Source organism: Amblyomma americanum, chromosome 9 (assembly GCF_052857255.1).
Source record: "Amblyomma americanum isolate KBUSLIRL-KWMA chromosome 9, ASM5285725v1, whole genome shotgun sequence".
NCBI classification, from domain to species: Eukaryota; Metazoa; Arthropoda; class Arachnida; order Ixodida; family Ixodidae; genus Amblyomma; species Amblyomma americanum.
In genome coordinates this window covers 20,778,445-20,803,824 of record NC_135505.1, presented here as the reverse complement: position 1 = coordinate 20,803,824, position 25,380 = coordinate 20,778,445, and the positions used below count along the sequence as shown (strand labels likewise).

At 45.8% G+C, this 25,380-nt stretch overlaps 2 protein-coding genes across 6 annotated transcripts in view; one reads left to right on the top strand and one right to left on the bottom strand.

Moving 5' to 3' along the window:
• LOC144104506 (angio-associated migratory cell protein) overlaps positions 1–25,380 on the top strand; it is a 528,250-nt gene that overhangs the window by 439,062 nt on the left and 63,808 nt on the right. The window lies entirely within an intron of this gene.
• The window catches only part of LOC144104507 (12S rRNA N(4)-cytidine methyltransferase METTL15), a 66,887-nt gene that overhangs the window by 12,863 nt on the left and 28,644 nt on the right, over positions 1–25,380 (bottom strand). For all 4 annotated transcript variants that reach the window (XM_077637576.1, XM_077637579.1, XM_077637580.1 and 1 more), the window contains exons 4-6: positions 22,930–23,124; positions 12,960–13,062; positions 1,194–1,288 (exon numbers count right to left, since the gene is read on the bottom strand). In XM_077637576.1, coding sequence (XP_077493702.1) covers positions 1,194–1,288; positions 12,960–13,062; positions 22,930–23,124 — 393 coding nt within the window. The remainder of the gene's footprint in view (positions 1–1,193; positions 1,289–12,959; positions 13,063–22,929; positions 23,125–25,380) is intronic.

The window sequence follows — 25,380 nt, the reverse complement described above, 5'->3', positions numbered from 1 at the left end:
GCAGCGACATGGTCAGCACCCGTTTGTGCCTCTCACACCCGTAACTAGTGCCTTGGAACCAACGACATGGTCGACTGCTGCAGCTTCCTAACAGCCCTCTTCTGCTCACGTTAACTGTCGCAGATCGGTAGCAACTGTGAAAGCCTTCGTCCTGGCGTCCGATTTTTATGCAACACTGCTGTAATGCGAGAAAGCCACCCTAGCTGCCGTTTGAGCTGCCACCGCCATCTGCTGCAGTGTTCTGCAGGGAAGCCAACCTAGCCGATGTTTGCTGCTTGGTTTTTTGCGGCGTCTACACTTACGAGCAGCTTCGAAATGGTGCTAAAACTATAGAAAAGCTCTCTCAGCTGCAGTTTTCTGCTGATTAAATTTTGCTCTTGCAGTGAAAGTTTTTGGATAAATTTTATCATACAAATTTTGGCTATACCGGACCATTTTCCAATTTTCACTTATTCGCTATAATGAGGTTCCACTGTATTACCTTTAATAATTTTATGTGAGTAGATAATGACAAATAGTAAGGCGGATATACTTCTCATACACCTGGAGTTTATATTTTTTTTCGGCATCTTTTTAAACATTTTTACGTCAGACTGATAATGTAAAAAAAATACATTTATCAAGCAATATTTTGATGCATTGCATTTTACTTTGAAAGGTTTTTGCTGGGTGCGAAAAACTTGTATCAAGGAAATTTTGAAAATGTCCTTTCTTCATGTACTGTAAGAAAAAAATTTCTGCTTTGAAAAGTTTTTGAGTTATAAATCAAAACTTTTGATGGCTAGTTTATAAACAAATTTGAACTTTGAACAAATCTGAACTTGAACCACAGCGTATCCAATACTAGTCGCACTGCAAAGACTGCATTGCAATTATCTACCTTTTTGCCAATTGCACTGCCGTGACCCAGCAAGGTGTTATCCTGAAGCCTTTTATAGACAGAGATTATACACAAAATTTTAACGTGTCTGAAATGGGGTTTTTGGGAGCGCTAAAAGATGTCATGGGACACAACACACCTCATTCTTTCTTCAGAAGTGAAAAGGACAACACGGGTGTTGGACACAGGACTTTTCTACATTTCACAGCAGTGCACATCCAGAGCTTGCATAGAGCTGGTGGCAGGGAGGCCTCATGCAAAAGGCTGTTGCAGTGTTAAAGGGTAAAAAAAAAAGGCAGACAGCCTTGCTTACGCCTCATCGAGAGCCAGCTCAACGACCCTGGCTAGTTCCTCTGTCGTGCGCAGAGTCTTCATCATGAAACGCGAGTCCACTATGGCCTGCGCCACCTGGGGAGAGATGAGAGCACAGTGCATGATGTTGACCTGGAGGGGGACGCAGGCATTGAGATCGCAATCACGAAAAAGTCGATTTTTCAAAACAAGTATTTCATACTATATATATATATATATATATATATATATATATATATATATATATATATATATATATATATATATATATATATATATATATATATATATATATATATATATATATATATATACTAAATATCTTTGCAAAATATCTCCACTCAAAACGATCCCAAAGTACCAAAAAAAATTAGCATTTGACAGTAACGCAGCTCAAAAGCAAATCACAAGCTTCAAAATAATGTTCCATTCCACGTGGCCGCAATTCCAAAGTTGCTCCCCAACTGTTGCAAATTTGCTACTGTTCGAAAGCCCATTTTGTGCTCTTTTGTTTGACATCTTCAGTGATAGCATTAGAGTAGCACAGCCAATGTTACAGCTGTTTTCCCGTGACCTGATTTCCTGCAACTCAAAAAGTGCACATAAACTACAAGTGTCTTTACATCCAGTCGTGATTTTACAAATACAGTCTCTGCCTTAGGGGCATTTTCTCTGGGTCGCCTCAGACAACTGAAATGAGCTTTGTATTGTAGCAAAGCCACCTCCACATGGCAGACCGAGCAAAGAAGATGAAGTTACACAAGTTGCGGGGCAGAAAAGTTCGGTCTCCAGGTCCGCTCAAGGAGAACAGAATAAAACTTGCTCTGGAGTCCAGCAGACGGCAGGAGTATGGGTCCTGTTTCCGCCAGCGTTCTACAGTATCAATTTATTCGCGAAGAATACAGCTGTGCAGTGATGTAATTTTTTACTGGCTTTACCATGCATTAAATTTAATTGACTGCTTTTGTTAATTACTAGCCAAACCCAGTTTGCAAGTATTAGTCATAGGATTATATTTACCAATGTATTTCCCTGAGGCAAGTGTAAAAACAGCATCACTACATGAAGCATTGTGGGTGATGCAGTTCTGTACATATTTCGAATAATTTATTACAAACACTTTTTGGCTTACAGCTTACAACAAAGAGGGCAATTGAAAGCAAAGAACTCCTTAAAAAGCCATATTCTAGTTGAGCTATGCAAAATCTAACTGCATATTTGGACTCTACATACAAAAACAGACTTTCTTGATAATTATGCTAAGGAATATGCCAGAAATAAAGAAATATTACTGCAGCGATGGCACAGAGGTAGAGTATCCACCTCGCGTGCAAGAGGACGCCAGGGTTGAAATCCTGGTGCCACGCAATTCTCCACCGGGTTTGAAAAAAGAAACTCCGCGTGTCAATGGAATTGCATAACCAGGCCCGCTGGAAACTGAGGGCTGAGGGTCATTTGGTTTGTTCATAGAAGATTGTGGCGAAGTACTACACCAGGGTGGCCAAATCCTGTTCTGGTGAGGCATTGCGTTCGGTTCTGGTCACCGAGATCAAGCTTGGGGTGCGGCCTGATCTCAGTGACCAGAATTTCGCCACCCTGGTGTAGTAATTGGCCACAACATTCTATGAACAAATCTAATGACCCTCAGCCCTCAGTTCCCAGCAGCTACGGTGCAACTGACCAAGGCGGTAGTCAGACCTTGTGACGCAGCGGAGGGTGCTAAGCATACCTGGCCCCGGACAGGCCGCCATTAGAAACTGAACCTGGCAACGTTCAACGCTAGGCTAGGCTAGCAGTGCTGTTCGAGATGGTAGCAGGTATTAAATGGGATGTCATACGGCTAAATAAGGTTAGGACGACAGATGAGGAATATACTGTAATAAGGGGCGGGCACATATTGTGTCATCGTCGATCACCGGACAGACGAGAACTAGGTGTGGGATTCCTCATCAATCAGCATATAGCTGGCAACATAGAGGAGTTATATACTATTAACGAAAGGGTGGCAGCTATCGTAATTAGGCTTAATAAGAGGTAGCACCTGAAGGTGGTGCAAGCCTAGGTGCCTACATCCAGCCATGATGAGCAGCCGAGACGTGAAATCGGCAATAGAGAAAGTAAAACCCCAGTACATTGCACTGATGGGCGACTTCAATGCAAAGGTAGGCAAGAAGCAGGCTGGAGACCAGGCAGTAGGCAATTATAGCATAGGCTCTAGGAATAGCAGGGGAGACTTATTTGCAGAATTTGCAGAGAGAAATAATTTACAGATCATGAATACCTTCTTCCAGAAATTAGAGAACAGGAAGTGAGCCTGAAGAGCCCCAATGGCGAGACTAAAAATGAAATCGACTTCATGCTATGCGCTCACCCTAGCATCGTTCAGGATGTGGCCGTCCTTGGAAAGGTGCGTTGTAGCGACCACAGAATGGTAAGGTCTCGAATTAGCTTAGACTTGAAGAGGGAATGGAAGTAATTAGTAAAACGGAAGGCCTTTAACGAGTCAGCGGTAAGAGGGAAAATACAGGAGTTCAGGATATCGCTGTAGAACAGATATTCGGCTTTAAATGAGGAAGACGATATTAATGTTCATACAATGAACGATAATCTGACAGCTATCATTACGAAGTGCGCCGTAGAAGTAAGCAGTAGGATGGTTCGACAGAATACCGGCAAGCTATTTCAGGAGACGAAAGATCTGATTAAGAAACACCAAAGCATGAGAACGTTTAACCCTACAGGCAGAAGAGAACTAGCAGAGCTATCGAAGTTGATAAATAAGCGCAAGGTAGCCAACATTAGGAATTTTAATATCGAGAGAATCGAGCATGCTCTAATGAATGGAGGTAGTTGAGTTGTTGAGTTTAGGTGTTGAATGCTACAGGTGGGATTAGCCTTGCTTATTCTGCCGGAAATTGCACCACCGTAGCGTCACTTCTATGTTAATGATGTCCTAAAACCTGTCGTATTTACTCCGCTATGCGCACAGTCTCTTATAACAGCACATATTCCACTCCTGCAGTCACCATCTATGCACACAATCACTCCACACAGTCCACATCACAGTCCACTCCAGAAGTCACCATCTATGCACATATTCAGTCACAGTAGAACATAGTCCACTGCAGTGCCACAATCCATACACACATTCACTCACAGTATAACATAGTCCACACCAGAAGACACCATCTACGCACACATTCAATCATAGTAGACCATAGTCCGTTCCTGCTGTCACCATTTAGAAACAAGACCAGTGTTCTGCAGAAATGTTAAAAGAAGGCATGCAGCCTCCTTTCTGCATGTCTGGTTTCCACTTGGGTACACAATGTCCTGAACTGTACTGCGAAGGGTCCCGTCTTCTTGAAGGAAGCGAATATCACATGCCTTTCCGTGTTGTACTCTGGGCAGTACATAAAATAATGTTCGAGCCGCCCACCCAGAACTTTCCGAAGGGTAGAGGCGGTACTCCTCCGCCGCACCCAGACTGGCCAGCTTCTGTCGCCAGAAAAGCTCAACCTCATCAACCCGCACTCATACCCGACCCCTCAATGCCCGGCATGCTTGGCCAGAGGCACGGCCGAACACCTTTTGTGGCGCTGCCCTGCTTTTGACGTGGTGCGGGAGCGAGCACTTCAGTCCCTGGGCGGGCACCGACCTGGCACCTTGCAGGAATGGGTCGATCCACCATTACACATCGGATCATCGGACGCACTCCGGCTCTGGCGGGCTTTTCTCCTATACTTCAAGGAAGAAGAAGGGCCTGGCCGTTTCTTCGCAGAGCCGACCACAGGACCACCCCACTTCGAAGAAGAAGTGGAGACCGGCCCTCCTCCCCCCTCCCCCACCTCCACCCCCATGAAGCCCCTCATTTCTGCCGCAAGGCTAGGCCTATTTTATGCAGAAATAAAGACGTATAAAAAAAAATGTTCGATATCCCCGCACACACCACATAAAGAGCAGAGCGGAGACGTTGCTATGCCGGTCTTATGCATCCATGCAGGAGTGCGAGCAGAGGCCGTGCGAATTCGATGTAGAAGGGTCGCCTGAGATCTTCTCAGTCCCTTGATCACACATGGCTTGTGGGGCACACTCCACAGGGTACTGAAGTGGTTGAGCACCGTTTTCCTGTAGAGGCTGTTTCCATCTCGAGGTACTTTTTTTGATGGGTTCCTTGACAGAGCTTTATGGGTGAGACTGTCTGCCCCCTCATTGCCGCTGACTCCTATGTGAGAAGGCACCCATTGGAAATATAGAGTAAAGCCTCTGCTGTGCAGATTCTGCACCAAGTGCAGAGAGCTTATAGACAAGGCATCAGTAGGGAATCCGCGCTCTAACCTCTGAAGGGCAGACTTTGAATCAGTTAGTATGAGAACGGGTTGAGACCCTATCTTCCGTAAAGCCGCCTCAATAGCAACACTTTCGGCCATTGTGGAGGATACGACAGCAGTAAAGCGTACGGACCACTTACGGTCCAAAGAAGGAATGTAAAAAGCCGCTGCGCTAGCTTGTTTGACCTTGTCCACAGAACCATCCGTGAAAATTTGAACATGGCGGGCATACTCTGTTTCCAAATGTTCAAGTACAAGCGAACGCGTTGCTGCCAAAGGAGAGCTGCGCTTTGCGCTCGCATGAGGAATTGTGATCTTACAGACGAGGGTCGGAAAAGACCAGGGGGGTTTCAACCGTTTCCTTTGCCTTCAGACATTAAACCCTAAAGAACTAAGAGTATTGAGTGCCAAGTAGGCCTTCAACTCATATCTTTTGCAGAGCCGCTGGAGTAGGGATCACCCAGCTACCGTCTCTCCTAAGCGGTCAAGATGCATCAATAGTCTCTGAGAAGCGCTAAGGCTAAGAGGTTTCGATAGGGACTCATGAAGTACTGCCTTATTCGCAGCCGCCTGGGGAACTCCAATGGCTCTTCTTAGGCCCTTTCTGTGGACAACTTCGAGACGCTCAAGTATGATGCCGAGGGGGAAATTAAAGGTAATTGATACATTATCCGGCTGACCACCAGCGCTTCATGAAGTTTGACCATTGAAGAAGGATGGTTTCCCCTTTGCTCACGTGCAATTCTACGGATGACATTGAGACGCGAAAATAGAGATGAAACAATCGCGTCGACAGCTTTTCGCCACTGTAGACAGGAGTCAATAATGACGCCCAGGAAACGCGTTTGGTTGAATTGGCGGATGCAAGAGTGACCGAGGTCTATCTTTAACCGCGCTTGACATCTTCCTACACCTGGTAACAGAACAAAGCCACATTTTTCCACTGACAGAGACAATCCCACACCTTGAAGGTAAGCTCGTACCGAAAGTAGAGCCTGCCGAGCTATCAGGGCTATTCGCTCGTGTTGGTAGCCAGTAATCCAAATACAGATGTCGTCAGCATATACTGACATACGCACTTGCCTGCAATTTTTTTGCAACAAATCGGGAAGGCCAGTCATTACGATGTTAAAGAGCGTGGGGGAAAGAACACTTCCTTGAGGCACACCTCGTGATAGAACCTTTTCGGTGCTTAAGGTACTCCCTAACCATACACGAACTGCACAATCATTATAAACTTGTAAATGAATCTTAACATATGGCCCTGTATGCCCATGACTTGCTAACTGTTTAGAATTGAGCTCTGAAGCACGTTGTCGTAAGCTTTTGCAACGTCAATAAAAATGGCTAAGGTGGAAAGGCCAAAAGCTCTCTGGTGTCCAATGTGACTCACCAAGTCTAAGACACTATCTTGGGCACTAAGACCTCGGCGGAATCCTGTCATACATATTGGCAGTGCCTTGCTGTCCTCAAGCCACCACGATAAGCGTTCATTTGCCAGCTTCTCCATCAACTTAGCTACATAGGGGGTCAATGACAGAGGGCAATACGAGGAAAGGTCCGTCATGTCTTTGCCAGGCTTCAGTACTGAAACTACATGTGCCACCTTCCATGACGGAGGAACATCGCCAGTCTCCAAAACTCGGTTCATGAAGTTGAGGAGCTCCTTCCCGAGTTCCAGGGGCAAATTATGCAGCATTTGGTTGGTGATGCTGTCGGGACCTGGTGAACACCGGCACCGCAGGCCACTGAGCGCAGTCTGAAGCTCACGAAGTGTGAACGGGACGTCCATGATAGACCTGGAGGAAGCAGGTGGTGTATACATATCCATTCCAGAATTAGCACGTACGAGTGCGTCTGTAAATTCCTCTGCCAAGCATGCAATAGGTTTTTCCTTGCATATTGGAAGAGCTTCAAAGGGCTTCGAAGGGCGAGAGTCTCCAGCAAGGCTGCCAATAACTCGCTATATTCTCATCACCAGTGAGAACACAGTCAAACTAGCGCAGAATGAGGCCCATTGCGACCTGTAGAGCTTGTTCGTGTGCCGTCTAATGGCAGAATTCAGCCAAATGGAGGTAGCATAAACGTGGTGAAGAGGAAACTAGGCATAGTTAAAAAATTGGCGGTGGTTTAGCTCTGGTTAAACCTGGAGTGACACGATAGCTACAGCTGGCCGAGTGGAACTTGCTCAGTTGAATTGCAAAGTCAGTCTTTTGCCGCTCCGTTTCGCTGGGCGTTCCTTCTTTATCTTCGTCCCTTTTGACACAGCGCATGCGCACAGCTGTTGCAGCTCGGTTTCGCTGCCGCACCGCCAGCAGCAGCAGCTTCTCCGCATCACATGGCTGGTCACGTGACCAACCATGTGACCACGTGGCAATGGCGGCGGCGCCACGGACATGTGTCGCCGCGGTCACGTGTCATCGCCACACTGAAGGCTCGAAATGCTACCGTAATGTAGATATCGTTACAAAACCAGATGTATGTTTTAAGAGACAAGCAGGGCAATGTCATTAGCAAAATGGATATAATAGTTAAAGCAGCAGAAGAATTCCACACAGACCTGTACAGTAGCCAATGTAATCAGAACGTTAATGAGAGAGACAGTAGCAGACAGCAATGCGTCATCCCGCCAGTAACGAAAGAGGAAGTAAAAGAAAGCATTGGGAGCAATAGAAAGGAGAAAGCAGCTGGTGAGGATCAGGCAAAGGCAGATCTGTTGAAGGATGGAGGGGGGAAGATTGTGCTAGAAAAACTAGCCACCCTGTATACGCAATGCCTCATGACCTCGACCGTACCAGAAGCTTGGAAGAATGTTAACATTATCTTAATTCATCAGAAACAGAGATGCCAAAGACTTGAAAAATTACAAACTGATCAGTTTACTGCCATTGCCAACAAGGTGTTTTACTAAAGTAATAACTAATAGAGTGACGGCAACCTTAGATCTCAATCAACCAAATGATCAGGCAAGCTTTCATGAAAGATATTTCGCAATAGACCATATTCACACTATCAGTCAGGTGATAGAGAAATGCGCAGAATATAACCAACCCCTATATATAGCCTTCATTGAATACAAGAAAGCATTTGACTCAGTGGAAACTTCGGCAGTCATGCAGTCATTGCAGAAGGTAAAAATTGTGGAGGATATATATATAGGAACTGCACAGTTACCACATTCCTTTATAAAGTCAGCAATAAAATTCCAGTAAGGAAGGCTGTCAGGCAGAGAGACACGATCTCGCCAAATGGAAACAGTTGGGGATAAGAGTGTCACATATAAAGGAAGTCTAAAATAAAATTATGAACAAAAGAGGCTTGAAGAAGACGACAAGGTTGGTGATAAGAATGACGTGGATTAACCAAAGACTAAAGAAGATGAAGAAGAAGCATTCGGTGATGTGGAGAGGGATGATTGGTGGAGAGGAGAAGAAGAGGACGACGACAAGGCTTACGTGGACTAACGCCAAGGCTATAAAAGAGCGAGGGAGAGCGAGGCACGGGGGGGGGGGGAGAACAGAGAAGCGGAGGCTCCGGCGGGTCAGGGACGCTTCGGCTGGAAGAGAGCGACGCTGGCTACTGCTCTGGTGAGCTCGCGTTCTACGACTCCGCATCGTGGACTTCCTGCCATTCCTGAGCCCATTCTGGGGAGTCAACGGAGGACGCTACCACCTGCTACGGCCAGGGGTGTCTCCAGCGCTGTTGCCACCCATCCGAGTGGTGCCCCCAACTCCAACAGCACCGGCATCACCTCAACAGGCACTTGGACCGGGAGCTTGTACGACGCAGCCAGAGACGCCGCCAGCGACGCCAGCCGCAGCACGTCGAACGCCATCTCGACGCCGGCTACTGGACTCATACAACGGCGTAGCCGCACCGAAACCAACCGTGAGCCCGAACGCCGACCGCTAACATTAGAACGCTGGTAATAGACACTGGTAGCAGTGTTCCCAGGTCGTGTGTATTGATAGTCTGTGTTTTGTGTTAGTTTGCTAGTTAGTTTTGTGTGCTAGTGTGTGTGTAACGTAGGGTGTATTAAATGTGCGTCTCTGTGGGTACACCTGTCGCCTAGTCCATTCTTTCGGTCCGAGTGTTCTCCGGGGAGATCTGTGACAAAGAGTTAAGGGAGAATACCTAAATAATCCTTGATTTGCTTATGACATTGCCTTGCCGAGTCACTCAGGAGATGAACTGCAAAGCATGATCAATGAGTTAGACCGGCAGAGTAGAATGGTAGATCTTACAATTAACATGCAGCAATCCAAAGCAATGTTCAACAGCAGGGAACAGCTCGCAAGGGAAAAGCAGTTCGATGTGCTGGAAGTGTTAAAGGAATAAGTCTACTAAGGGCAGGTAGTGAGAGCTGCTTCGGATAATGGGAGGGAAATAGCTGCAAGAAAAAGATCGGGGTGGAGCGCATATGTCAGGTTCTCTCAGATCATGAATGGCAGTTGACCAATATTCCTCAAGAGAAAAGTGTACAACAGCTGTATACTCACCTACGGGGCAGAAACTTGGAGGCTAACGAAAAGGGTTCAGCTTAAGTTAAGTACAACGCAGCGAGCTATGGAAAGAAAAATGATAGGTGTAACGTTAAGAGACTGGAAGCAGGCCAAGTGGGTGAGGGAACAAACACGTGTTAATGACACGCTAATCAAATTCAGGAGGAAGAACTGGGCTTGGGCAGGGCATGCAACGTAAAGGCAGGATAACCGCTGGTCCTTAAGGGTAACAGAGTGGATCCCAAGAGAAATTAAGCGTAGCAGGGGGCGGCAGGAGGTTAGGTGGGCAGATGAGATTAAGAAGTTTGCGGGGATACAGTGGCCGCAGCTGGCAAAGGTCAGCGTTAATTGGAGAGACATGGGAGAGGCCTTTGCCCTGCAGTGGGCCTAGTCAGGCTGATGATGATGATGATACGCACCGCATTTGAGGTCTTTTTACGAAGGAATTGGTACAACTGTGTACCCATCTTTTTCTATAGCACTAGTGCACGAACTGGCTTCAGAGCAATGTCATTCAATTCCTAGAGTCATTCTGAGTGAAATTTCACTTGTATGGACGTGAAACATGCACACAGCTTACACATTGTAGAGGGTTAAGACCAACCACCAGGGGCACCCTAAAATCTCAAAACAGGAGTGTTCTCATTTACTGCCTCCATAAAAATGCAGCCACTGAGGAGGGAACTGTCAGGGCCGGCAAGAATGGCTGCACAAACAAGGCAGCTGCGGCACTACGGCCCCTTCGCTACGATTTCATGGTGTTGTTTTGAGTGAACAGCTGTGTCACTGTGAGGCACTGAACAAAGTGCACAACAGCAAAATGAGATTCGACCTCACCGCCCTCCTCGTCTGCACATGTGGAAGGTGCAATGCAACAGCTGTGACGTCAAGTTGCTGCAACTATGACATATCATTGAAGTGCATTTCGAAGACCCTCAAAAGCACTGCTGCTGGTCAGCAATGAATTGTGTTGGCTAGAGCAAATGAAATCTGTGTGGGCTTCATCACCACTGCTCCACAATGAGCGCTAAGACGAAGAGGTTCACATGTTTACTTTGTTGTGCACTCTCTCTCCCAGCACCGTGGTGTAGACACAAAAGGTGCCAGGTGGCAACTCAGCCGCACTGTCAGTTGCCACCTGCTAACTCACAATGCAGGTTAGCAATGAGTGTGTGTGGCAGGCATGTCAGTAGATAAATTACTGAAGTGTAACCACTTTTTCCAAAAACGGCCAATTACTTTTATGGCCAAGTAATCTTGTAATGTGATGAATTACACTGGGAGGTGCATTTTCACAGCAGAATTACCACATTTACACGATTCTAAGTCGACCTATTTTTCAAAATTTGAAAATCCGAAGTGGGTTGGGGGGGGGGGGTCCATTTAAAATAGCATCGCACCATAAATAAAGGCGAGACAAACGAGATATCAGGCATGCTACAGCATGGTTGCATTTCTGCTATGCAGCTCTGTTGTATCACTCTTGGTGCTGGCCTTTAGCAGCTGCTATGTCAACGTGCAGAACCGCCATGCCCACTCCCCGCGCGGCGGCCGATGGCAGCTGTCTATAAGCAGCAAGCTAGCACCAGCCCACTCCCCACACGTGGCCGCAGATTGCGTCTGCTGATAAGCGGCGGCGGCCCGATAACGGATTCGCGTTCTACTCTTAATAGGCGTCGTCCGAGTTTTTTTTTGCTTACTTTCAACCGCACACTCGTCGCTCACGAGAGCGTCGATAGTTGATGGAAGGGCCACTGTTCCAATCGCGGCGGCACCGCCACTCGGAACCGCAGCGGCACCGGGGAGTGTCAGTAGCCAATGGAAGAGCTGACGCCGCTGACGTGTAGTTTCTCTTTTGCTCTGACGCATTTGACTACTGCCGGTAAGCGACCGGCGCTCGTTCACGGCTACAATTATGGTTGCTGTCGTTCTTTACGCCGAAGAAACAAACAACTGCGCGCCGGGCAGCAGGTTCTACATTCTCAATGGGTGATACAGGTGTGGCAGCTGCAGCGAGGCAAAATTTTCAGCTGTTCCACGCGATGTTGTGATGTGGCTGTTTGCGAAATGCCGGATTTCGCTGCACAACAATTTTAGAACGACGAGCTGTGGGACCACAGCAGCAACCAGGACAGCAGTGCTAGTGAGAACGATGGCGCAAGTGTGGATGAGTAGACCAGCGACTAATACATTTTCGCTTTGGAATGTGCCTACGGGCGCGCCACCCTATAGTGGCTGGCAGTAAGCGGAGGCCACAGGATAGTGCTAGCACGTTCTGTTATTAAACGGGAAGTGTAAGTGATGTCCAAGTTCGTTTTTTTTTTCGGAAATGTGATGTGGTGGGGTGGACTTACATTCGAGCCAACTTACAATTGTGTAAATACGGTACACAATTATGTTCAAAATCACTCTTACTGAAAATGCACCATTGTTCCTTGTGCCGGCAAAGCAGGGTGAAATTTTATTTTTGATGCCGACTTTGAAGCTCAGCTGCTCTTTCCCTAAAATATACCTTAAGGAACCTCAAATCCTTCTGCAAGCTTTAACCAATGCACTTCTGTGTGTGCATCAAAACGAAACAAAAAGTAAATGAAAAATAACTGCGTTGCTCTTCGGAAGTGGATGCAATATAATGTAATCGCTTTTTGAGAGCAGTATAACTCAATATAATGGGGAGTAGTTAACCATTAGCATCCACCAGTGCTCATCCACATGGAAACAAAGAAAAGATACACAACTTTCTGATGCTAATGAGTAAGCACTCCTTAACTGGAATCTACTACACCTACCAGTTTCCCCAAAATGTACTCGACTGATTGGTACTGTAATTTATACGCATCACCTTTTCGACAGTAATTCAAAGGTAAACTTATAATGCATGGCCTGCCATCTTTGGGGAACAGGAGGAACAGACGCGAGCAGCAGCAGCCCCACCTTCTTGGCCCGCTTCTCCTCCCCGTACACCTTGAGCACGCGCACGAGCGAGTCAAAGTCGAGAGAGTTGACCACGTCTGCTGCAGTCGGCTCATCGAGGAACCTGCACAGAGGGCCACACATCATCGTCATCACCACCAGCCTGCATCCTAAACAGAAAGGAGTTTTTTTTAAAAGGGGGAGTACTATAGTGTACTCCCTTATATAAAAGAGAGTGCCCTACAGGGCAGCTAGGTCACTTTTTGCCCCCACATAGGTGTGCTCATGTTACAATCCGATTACATCGAGAGCAGAACAACGGCCTCTCCCATATTCGACCTGTTACGACCCTTTCATCTTGTGCCAGCTGTGGCCGCCTCATCACATCTGCCCACCTCACCTGACTTTCTGTCATCCCTTGCCTGCAATGGGTGCCCGTTCCACTAGCTTTAGGGGGGACGCGGCTTTAAGCAAAATTATTTTTATTAATGCAAAAACATTATAGCCTCATGAGAGCAAAAAGCCATAACCAGAAGTTTCCGCAGACTGTGCCCGCATAATGTGTAAACAGGAAGTGGTACGTAGTAACGCAAATGAAGAAACTGGTTATAACGAAGTGTCATGTGACAAACGATGAGTTGCATAAGGAAGTGACAACGTCGTGTAGGTGTCATGTGACTAACAATGATTCCTGAAAATGAAAACAGTGATGACATTGTCCAATGGTAATGTGATAAGTTTCTCTTGTCAATGATGACTAAACCTCTTCCCTGCCGACCTCAAAAGTGGGCGAAAAAAATTGTCAACTCATTTCTGAACTTTACTGCACACCTCGTGAATAGCACAAACAGAAAAAAATTGCGGAAATTTTTTCACGCCTTTAATTAGACAAATTGCGTCCACAAGCGTGGACATTAGTTGTCAACTGTATGGAAAGCACGAAAGCAGTTATTGGCCTGCAGGCACGAAAAATATGTTGCGTATGTTGCATCGCACCCTAGTTTTACCTGAGTAGTTACAGTTCCTGCACCACATCGCATTCTGTAGCTTGCAAAATTCCAGAAAATGATCGAAGCTATCATTCTAAACGTCTTGATTAGACATATGTACTAGCCTTGCATTCTGTTGTGCCGCTCCACTCTCGTTTCTTGCAGACGAGTTTTGCTTTGAATTGAATTACATCTGATCACTGTTTCGCTATGTTTTGCTTGAGCTGAAGAAGCGAGAAAATTTCTTTTTGCAGCAAGTTCATGGCTCTAGCATCCCTGCTGTATTCAATCTATGCATTGCAAAAAGCCATAAGAAGAAAGTAAGAGAAGAACCTTACGGTCCGCTTCCTGGTTTTGATTTTAGTTTTGTAATATGAAATATACGGTCCATGAGATTTGCTGCGTAACATTCTATCCTGATGCAGAAGAGAAGGTAGGCTGAGTGACCGCGATTCATTGCAATTTCATTCGGAATTTTTGGAGCAGCACCTCCATCGTGATTTGCATTCACGGCTCCTGTCAGAAGTTGATAATGGCCCGACCTGTAAAATATCTGTCAGTGAAAACATGCGTGTTTTCTTGCATTATGGTATCCATAAGGTTCTTGACTACTGCTCCTCCCAAGCCATATGCCTTTATGTCATGCAATGGGACTGCGTCCTTTCCAGAGTAAGCACGCAAGTCTAGGACCAGACAGTCCAGTGACGCTGCAAAAAAAAGTTTTCAATCCGAGGGGGTTAGGTTTTGACGGAAGGCACTGCCTGAAAGCACATCTGCCAGAACATGGTACGTATCACCTAGTCGTCGATAGAGACTTGCCTTGAGCATGGTAGTGATATGCAGGCGTTTTGGAACTCTTCAACAATAGGTCGCACCAAACGCATTTTATTCTCTGTATGCTCATCAGTAAAAGCAGAGGAATCTACAAAATGAAGGTGACTGCGTAATTCACAGAATCTGTTCTGAGACGCTCGTCAATGAGAGATGCTCGTGTAGTGTGCGACCAGTAAAGGCATACTTGCGGCAGCTTCCTCTAGCCCCATCAAAGGGTGGATGCCAGCAAGCTTCCTACTTTCCAGGGTATCTGTTTTCATTGACCGATCACCACGCTTCTACATAAAATACAAGTTTGTCTGCTCCAACACTTCTTTTCAGAATTGCAGGGAAAAATATTTTGTAAAATATTCGTGAGGTGACAGTAGGTGCCGGTGAGACGAATCTTTTACCAGCCTCACTTCATTGGTGGTATTTGTTTGTGAACGTGCAAGGTGAATGCAAATCAGCACTTTTACCAGGCCAAAGTAAAACTTACGCGCCCTCCTTTAAAGAAAAAAACTATTTTTTTCTTTCCCGTCCTGCACCCCTCTTCAATTTCTTCTGTAGGTTCTTCATCCAGAGAAGAAATATTGACACTATCATCAAGAGGCAAAGCAGCTTCTTCTTCGTTCTCCAAGCCCTCTGAGAGCTCCACGTCACTTTCTTTAAGCATGGCAGCAATTTCTTCATTGGTCAGAAATTTTGCAGTAGGCCACAAGCAAAGCAAGCATGTCGCACGTTCACCACTTTTGTCAGCAATGCTGATTCTTGGGCTAGTTGGTACTGTTCACTCATAATGGCAAAGCCTTTAGCGCAAAAAAATCAAGGACGTGAGAGGAAGACGGCACAGTGCTAACTTTCAACTGGCGTTTATTGAAATACAGAGGCATATATATAGCGAAGCAAGCATGGAAATACACAAAGGATACAAAAGATCACACTCTATGCATGCGCCCACCACTGCAGTCTAGGAAAGCGATTTCCTTGTCAGAAAGATTAACAGAAGGCGTGCTAACGCAGTCCGCTCCCCTTTTCCTAATCAACCGGGCTTCGATTATTTCACGTGTGCAGTGGTCTATACTTCTCGCCTCTACTGTGCATGCGCCGAACATGGGCTCGCATGTTTTGCTAGGACAGTGATGACAATGTTCAGGCAGGTTACCGTCCCTTGGGTTTGCCACGTTCTGCTTGTGTTCAGCAAGCCTTAATGACTTGCTGAACACAAGCGGAACGTGGCAAACCCAAGGGACGGTAACCTGCCAGAACATTGTCATCACTGTCCTAGCAAAACATGCGAGCCCATGTTCGGCGCATGCACAGTAGAGGCGAGAAGTATAGACCGCTGCACACGTGAAATAATCGAAGCCCGGTTGATTAGGAAAAGGGGAGCGGACTGTGTTAGCACGCCTTCTGTTGATCTTTCTGACAAGGAAATCGCTTTCCTAGACTGCAGTGGTGGGCGCATGCATAGAGTGTGATCTTTTGTATCCTTTGTGTATTCCCATGCTTGCTTCGCTATATAGTTGCCTCTGTATTTCAATAAACGCCAGTTGAAAGTTAGCGCTGTCCCGTCTTCCTCTCACGTCCTCGTTTTTTGCGCTAAAGGCTTTGCCATTGTCAGCAAACGTGGCACGTTATGGAAAGTTCTGTTAATGGCCATGACTTCCATTATCGGAATGAAAACCTATTCGCAATAGTTCATAGGGCCATCAACTACACTTACAATTACGTTTTTAATGCAAAGGAATGTACAGCAACAAGAAAGTTTCAAAACCTTATTCCTCCTTGGTCGCTCCGCCTGGCGTGAACAGGAAGCGGCCATTTTGATTGTTTGCTTTCATGCGGTTTGAGTCCGCCGAGGCGTCATCCTTTGCATAGCAGGTAAACCACGCCTCTCTTACCAAGGTGTGATATTGAAACACTGATGAATGAATTCCCTCAATGGAAGGTGCTTCTAAATTAGTGTCCACAAATGTGGACGCTGGTAGCGAAGAGGTTAAGAGTCATGCGAAAGTGTCATGTGACAACGAACTTAGATAAGTTGCAGTGTCATTCAAAGTCACATGACAGTGCACAAACCAAGCACCTAGTAGCACGAACGAAGCACTTAATCACCCCAACAGCAGCAACAATGCAAAGGTTTTGCATTTCTCCAATGCAGCAGACTGCAGTGCTCTCAGTTTTTTTTCTTAATGTAATTGCATAAAAATTTTTGAGCACATCAGAAATAATTTTATGAATGCTCTCAAAATATTTCACTTACATCTTCCCAAAAATGTCTTCTAATACATATATTTTCCTCTACATCTTGTGAAAAAAACTGCAGAGTTAAGAAAACGGGGAAGAAGGCTGGTTCAGCATTCAGTGCATTTTTGTTTTCACGAAGCACAAGCTTTTCTTTTGAATTTTTCTAATGCAGCGTCCATCGACTAATCTCAAGTGAGAAAATTTCATACAAAAAACTTAAAATACAAAAATTTCAAAAATAGAGAATGTCCTGCCCTGTATTATAGCTCTATAGTCGGATACAACTAAGGGCTGGACTTTCCGATTTAAAATTAAAAAAAGATAAAAGTACGCCAAATCCACTTTTCAAAATTCGGCATTAACCAAAAAAAAGTCAGTGTTTTGGCTTGCAAAGCATAGCTAGCTGGCTGCTGAATGTGAGTTGCACTCACTGAAAGTTGAAAATTAACTAAAGGAAGTTGGGGCATGATGCGATAATGGTATTGTAGGATAAGCAGTGCAATTGTGCGATTTGAGCTATTGCCCCGCTAGCTTACAAGCCTCTGCGGACTGGGAAACATCATCTCCTGGCAATCTTCTAAGCCCTGTTTCTTCACTACCATCACTTGTTTTAGAGCAGTTGGTCTGTTAATTCAGTTGATCAAATGCTTGGACATTGACACGAAACTGCGAAAGGGAGCCACAAAAAAGCATGTTTTGGCTACCGTAACAATTGAGCTGTAGTTCCATTGCTGCCACCAACACGCAGGCCACACACGTGATGCCCCGCCCTTGCGCTGAATGCAGCGTGACAACGCAACGATAAAATATGAACGTAGTTCTCAGAATAAAAAAAAAAACTTGTCTTTACCTACCGACTCTCATTTAACTTCAGTTAGTCTTTTAATGATGGCAGCAATTTTATCTACCAGCACAGCTCCAAGTTTTACCATTTGCATGTTAATTGCTGGTAAATAAATTTTTGAGGATGATAAAAATACCAAGATAGACTTTAGACGACTTTTGACCCCAAAGAATTGCTACATCAGAAGAGAAGCGGGTCTTGAAATGATCAAAAAAGGAAAAAGTTTTGATTTTGCAAAAATAGTACATTTTTCAATGTCTAAAGTTGACCTGCAACTACTAAAACGTTTATATATTTCGTGCCTACAAAGCTTGGAAATGGCGATTTCGGAGCTAAATGCGGCAGGACTTCGCGCCCGTTGCTTCCCATGAACCATTCCTTTGTGGCCGCCATCTTGGGTTTGTTTGAAAGCTGGGCTCCTATCCTTCCCCACTACCTGGTATTAATGCTGTGAAATATTTTTGGAACGTCCACATTGCGCTGTTTTCTGAGGCCTCTACAACCATCTCTGATTTGCAGGCACGCACTTCAAATGCCGTTTTCTCAGCTTCGTGTTTTTTGTCAAAATGACTATCCTTACGAAAATTTTCATTATGTTTTTATAGTATTATTTCAATTAGTCTTATACCGTTGAATTCACAAAGTACACAACTGTGGAGCTTTGCTGTTTTTATTTGGCCGACTCAAACATTTCTAATTTTGTCAACCATAATGTCACCTAACTATAAATCAAAATTACAGTGCTTGGACAAAATTTAACATTTTATATGAGCATGTACTTCAACAACAATAAAACTAGCATGGTTCCAGATGGCAGGTCTTTGTCTGAAATCCCATTGAATAGCAAAAAAAAATATAAGCTCATGAATTTTGATACCTGGCTTGTTTAATGAAGTCAAACATTAAAAAGCTGATTTATTTACTGTTATTGGCTAGCGGAATACTACTGAGCATCGCGGACTGTGGCCAAAGCCATCTAGAATACTCAGGGCCTCTCAGCTTGCGTGACGTCACGCTAGTTGTCCGTCCTTCGCTCGCGACGACGAGAGTTCGCCGGCAGTTTTCAGTGCTTTATTTTACTATCTGAGGTACACTGGCTGAAGTAATAAGTAAACAAACGTGAGTTAGCAACAAAAGAACAGCTTTTTGACTGCATGCATAATTTCGCTATATATCTTCCGCGTTAATAATTTCTATTTACTTTCGTGGCCCTCGCGATGCGCTTCATATTGCAGCTAAGAACTTCGTTTTTATATTTTCATGTTAATATTTGTGACAAAGCACTGCATTGCTATAGTTCCTGCTCTTCATCACAATTAGTTGACATTAACACCAAAACATTATCTCCTCGGCAGCATAGCAGTAGAATGCATGAGATGCAGTATCTAGCTGCATCTCAAGCATTCTAGTGCTTTTTAAAGAAACGGACGTTTTTCTTTTTTGTCATTTTCGAAAGCGGATGGCAGTTAAACATCGAAATAAACAAAATGAATCAAGTCGTGCAAAACAGTAACATCAAGACTTTATGAACATTTTATTGCTCTCGGTGCTTAAATTTTCATAAAGTATTTCAATTCATCAATTTTTTCAGCTTCCTGGCAGCTGTCTTCTGATTGCTGTCCTCCTTGATGCTTGAAGTCGCTTCAGTTGGCAATGTCAGAAACTTTTGTAGCCTCAACTTTTTTTCCGACTCATACAACTGACGCACAGAATTATGGTAGTTCCTGCCTGCCAACCTGCGATAGCTACCAAAACGGTCTGCCAAAGCGCCTGTTTGGAATTTCCCAAGCAAAATGTCTTTAACTCCAGCTCTTCCAAACAGTATCGTGACACTTCCACAAGAGAATAGCAGGTCAGCTGCAGTGCAGTGTGAAGATTTTTGTTGTGTGTCAGGTTTTGTCGTACATAAGCTAAGGCTATCAAAAAGGGTTAAACTTCAGTTAACTTGGAATGTACGGGTGGCGTAAAGTCCTTGCGGGAAACTGCTCTCATCCAAGCTTTTCTGCGAGTTTCATCCTTGGGAAAACCAAACACCCTAACTTTTGGGCCACTGTCGTCCAGGCACACAGCGTCGGCCCATGTTGCGGCGGTTGTAAAATGAGTGTGCATTTCTTCAGCGCCACATCGCAGTTTCAACACGCACAAGCTAAGAGAAAACAGTTTGACGTCCTGCAGCTCGAAAACCGAGAAGCCAGAAAAGAGAAATATCAGCAAGTTCCTTGCCTAACCTAACCACTGGGAGAGAGAGTGGAAAGATCCACCTGCGTTGCCTCCCTTGCAGGTGGGGTGCACCTGCATTGCTTTCCCTTGCGTCGCACAGAATTCTCCCCATCGTTGGTCGGGCAACTAGTGTGACGTAGGTCCGTGTGGAAAGGAGGAGCCAGCAGGCCTTGTGCAGTCTACGTGGCTTTGCTGTGGCTCAGTGTTACCAACTGCTGCTTTTTTTTTTTAAGTTGTAACCTACTATAGGATTGCTACCCAACAAATCGAGTCAAAATAGATAAACCAGTCATGAAGAAATCTGCTCCACAAGGTGAGAATCTAGGCAGAAGACCACAGCAGAAAAAAAATGCCCATTATTAGAGCATTTCCTCCCCACTGCAATGCACAGCCGTCGTGGTTCACAAAACAATTTTTTCAGAGTACTTCCCAGTCAATTCAGCAATGCAACTTTGGAACAGCACAAAAATGAAGGCGTGCAAGCGAATACAACAATTTTCAAAGGGTCAGCTGTTCTGGCCATTTTTTTTACTTAAAAGCCGCTTGTCTTCCCACTGCACCACATGTCCATTTTCTCTTCGCATTTTGATTAGGGATGTCAAAAACTCCCTGCCCCTTTCATCCTTTCCATAGCTGGCTGTGCTGCCTTTCTGTCCCACAGGTGAGCACTGGTGGTTTTCCCCACCCACTAGCACAACACGAGAGCTGAGCACAGCTGTAGCAGCTTATGGTCGAGGTCCCCTGGTGACCACAGGGCAGCTCAACTAGCAGCCAAGAGCAAATTGTGCAAAAAGTAGACAGATTTGCACGGCTAAGCATGGAATGTCCTGCCGTAGCCTTAAGTCAAATGCATTTAGGGTGAAGGCCTTCAGTGCAAACTCCTTCTGGGCACCCAGATGTACCTTAACCAAGGCAGGTGAAGGCCACAACCTGCTGGGCAGGTGGGCCGCCTGCCACAAAGCAAGCTTCATGGGATGTACTTACGCACGCATGCCTGAAATCAGAAAATGTGCCTAGCAGTGCTATCGCACTAACAAAAAGAACATCCCTCATGATTGCGCCATGCGTTCTGCGATGCGTGCCCACCCATTCTGGAACCCCCAGGAATGCAAGGATGCCAAAAATAATTTCCAAGCGATCAATGCTCATTCATTTCTTACTACTGAAGCCTAAAACTAATTACGGTACACTCACTGCTAACTTTCCTGCCCCATTTCTGTGCAATTCAAAACCATTTCGTACGGAGCAATCATCCAGCATTCATGCTTTCAAACGTGGTCTTTACGTGCAAAGGCAGCGTGCGGGTTACGAGGCATGTCGCAGTGGAGAGCTGTGGGGCCAACTAGCCTGCCTCAACAACACACTGTAGCAGACTTGTTTTTGCCTCTTTAGCATGCAAATAATTTCAGTGTGTTCACGCGTCGTCTCCATAGAAACGTGGACACTGCAGCAAGAATCAAACCCATTAAACGAAGGACAAGTTTTGTTCTTAGTACATGTAATTTCTGCAGCTCTCCCTGACTAAGGTGATGTTTGTCTGACATCAACAGATACATTCATTGCTGGGAAAGACTGAGTAAAAATTTCCTAGCCACTTGGTTCAAACCCATAATATCAATACTAAAAAAAGGAATATGAAGCAATATCTTAGGGAGCTTGCCAGTTTGTCAAGTTGATGTGCGCCGTAATGCTTGGTCTGGCAACACATACAGCTATGCCAAAGTGCCAACACTAAATTTAGCGGGTGCAGTACCACCCTCTAGCGATAGCTTAAAGAGATCATCAGCTCGCCAAGTTGAGGCCTCAGACCATCCCTATCAATAAAGATATATGAACGAATGAATTTGCACCATGAAGCCTGTTTCACATGCAAGCAAAAATGCTAGCGATTCCTGCAGCGGCCACGCAAAAACCTGTTTTGATTCGCTGCAGCGGCTTGAGCAGCCAGAGCAACAAGGTTCTAGCAAAGTTGGAAATTTTCACCGTGACGCGCCACTCAATCGCTCAGTCGCTTGCATGTGAACCAGCCTGAATGCTTGAACTAGAGTCTTGATTTGGGCATAATAATAATGCTTGCTGCTGTTTTAGTTTTCGTTGTTTCCTTCAGTGTTTTCTTCCTTCCATCTGTTCATTGGCTCTGGTTATGTTTGGCTGTGCGACGATTCCTAGTTAGTGCTTTTCGAGCACTCGATGGAAGACACTTTGTTTGATAATTTTTGTTATGTTACTCCTGGTCTTGTGATGTCACGTGGGTTGTGGTTTGTGTATAGAACTGCTCCCTGTTTTCAATAATGTGTTGGTAGTTCTGCGCCAGTCCTGTTGTTTTGTGTTCGTCCTTGTCTAATCGCGCTGCTTCTTATTATTATACTTAATGCTTGGTCCAGTGCCACTAGTCTGGCAACATGTACAGGCATACACCAGAGTTCCACCACTAAATCTGGTGGGCATGGTGGCCTCATAGGCAGCCCCCGAACTAACAGCACGTGCCGAACTCAAACGACCAGACATGAAACATCATGACTAATCAATTTCGATTTGTGTGTGCAGCACGTGTGGTCGTAATAGGTTGTCATTGGTGAGCCCAGCGAGATCCTTGTGCTAGCCAAGCCCCAGGCTGGGCATTGCCTAGGTGGCTGCTAATTTTTGTTTGGCAGTGCAGCCCAGCCTCAAAAAAAGCTGTCCTGAAATAAGCCCACAGTCCGCTGCTGGTGAGAACAGCCAGTGGTGACAACACCCGCGCTTCATTTCATTCTTACCCTCCTCTACCCAGTTCAGTGAGAATGTGGTGGTAGTCTATCCAACTTCAGTTTGCACCCCTAAAAGCTACACGATACAACAGCACTCAGTTTGTGCACAGCAGGTGGCATGGACAGACCTGTGGGCGTCCATGCGCATGTCGAGGGGTCCCACACGAGCCAGCCCAAACCCCCGGCGGGGGTCATCCATCTGCATGGAGGAGCAGCCGCAGTCCAGCAGTGCACCGTCCAGGGAGCCAGGGGTGAGACCATGCCGTTCCAGCAGAGGCTCCAGCTCACTGAAACGGCCCAGCAGGGGCACCAGGCGGCCCGGCCTGGACACACACCCGCCACCACTTTACACCACCTCCAGTGGCACTCCAAAGAGGGCATTCTAGCCCCAACAGTGCTGCTGCCCATCGTTTTGTCATTCTGGGGGTAGGCGTATGCACTGCTGGCTGCCTTGTGTGAGCTACTTAACCTTATGTGTTTTTTCCAATAAACTTCAGTTGATAGTAGCTTCGTTTTCTTTCTCTTGGTGCCCCCGTAGCAGCGCTTTCGAAAGTGTTAAAACCATCTCATTAAACATCATCGTGGTTATACCGAAACAAAGAGGTACAGAGGAATTATTGGCCCTCGTCCTTCCCTCCTTAAAAGTTAAACAAAAATGGCATGCAGACACATGGCCTTTCAAAAAATGGCCAAACCCAATAAGTAATCACTGCTTGTGCAGTGAAGCAGTCTACTAGAAAATGTGTGCGGGGAGCAGTTGAGGTCCCATGCACCAAAGAAATGGGGGCCAACCCACAGCACTTACAAACAGCAGGGAGCACAAAAGGAAGGGAACGCACAAGAGGTTGGTTTGGTTTTATGGGGTTTAACCTCCGAAAGCAACTTGGGCTTTAAGGAACGCTGTAGTGGAGGGCTCCAGATAAATCAGACCACCTGGTGTTTTTAACACGCACAGACGGCGCAGAGTACACAAGTCTCTTGCATTCCACTTCCATCAAAATGTGACCACCACAGCAGGGATCAAAGCCGCGTTTTTCAAGTCAGCAGCCGAGCACTGTTACCACAGAGCCACTGCGGCAACTAAAACGCACACATGAGTACCACACTCTATCGGATACAAGAGTCTACACGATGCGTGAGCAGCAACCAGATCCAATATCTCTGTTATTAGTCGGGAAACTCATTACACCCAGTGACACGGGCAAGGGCATTTTATTTTTCAATCCATTTACAGTTCCATCATGCCCTTTGTCCGTTATCAGGGGACTACATATTTACAAAGTGCAAGTAGGATGTGTGTCCTCGTGTAGTGGTGAAACCAGGTATCGCATTTCATAGTTTATAAGTCGTATCCTCCCCCTGCTGCGCCACCCCTGCAACCAGCAGTTCCCCCCCCCCCCCCAAAAAAAATAACACATATCGCATCGGTGTACAAGATGCATGTGCACAAAATGCACCTGTTCATTTGGCATGCAATACAAAAATGCCCTGAGGATATCTTCGTTAGAGGGAGAGGTGAAAATACATGCTTGCAGCAGCTTTCGTGGGCAGACAATCCTCGAGCTCTGACTGACATACCTTCAATCTGCAGCCTGCCTCTTATACTCAATCTCACAAGTGCTGTGAAGGCTGCAGTGGCCCGAGTCAATTAGAACGGCGTACGCTGCAAAAGTGTGACGCTCCGTGCCCGCCCCTCACCCCCACGACTGGTGGCTCCATCCCTGGGAAGGAAAGAGCACCAGTGCCCAGCTGCTGCAGGCGGCAGACTCAGCTGACACAGCATATGACACGTGGCGGTGCACCAAGTTGTGGTAGGCCTTTTCAGTGCTGTGTTTGTGTGGATTTTCTCTGCTAATTTAATTAGTGAGTGAAGTCATATTTGCTATGCTTTCAATACACATCCTGAACTACTTTATGAGTTACTGCACTAATTGTTTGAAAGATAGTCACAACACTACTCAACTATTTAATTGAGGGGCTGCTTGTTGTCTTGAGCCCTAACTGGATAAGAGGGCTCTACTTATAACAGTGCTGCTAACGACTTGTAAGATGAAGGACGAAGTGTTAGCTGTTCCTAGCGCGTTCCTCAGTTTTGTGCCGTTGTTGGGGCCATTCGCAGCACAGACCTTGGCAGCACATCAAGATGGTGCAGCGTGGGTAGCGGCACAGTGTGTTTATGCTTTGGCAAGAGCCGCTGTAGTGGTTGACTCGTCCGGCCAATTCCCATTCTCCAGCACATATTCAACAGCACGCAACTTTAGTTTTGCATTGTAGCTCCTTTGGATGCCCTGGTTATCTGAAGGTTCATTTACAAATGCCCTAAGCCACAGAAAAAAAAAATTAAATAAATTTGAAAATCCGGAAATGCAATGAAGCCTTATAAGGAGTATCCACTGCACAAACACTGAAAAGTCCATGACAAGCATGCAGTTTCAGCATGGTGGTCGAAAAACACAGGCGTATGCAAGGGGAATCCACAATTGGTGTCGGAAAGGCAAGACTGCTTCTAAATAAGAAGAACAAATGACCAGCGACGTGCCAGTCAGCATCCGAAAGCGGCATGGAGTTGAGCTCGGATG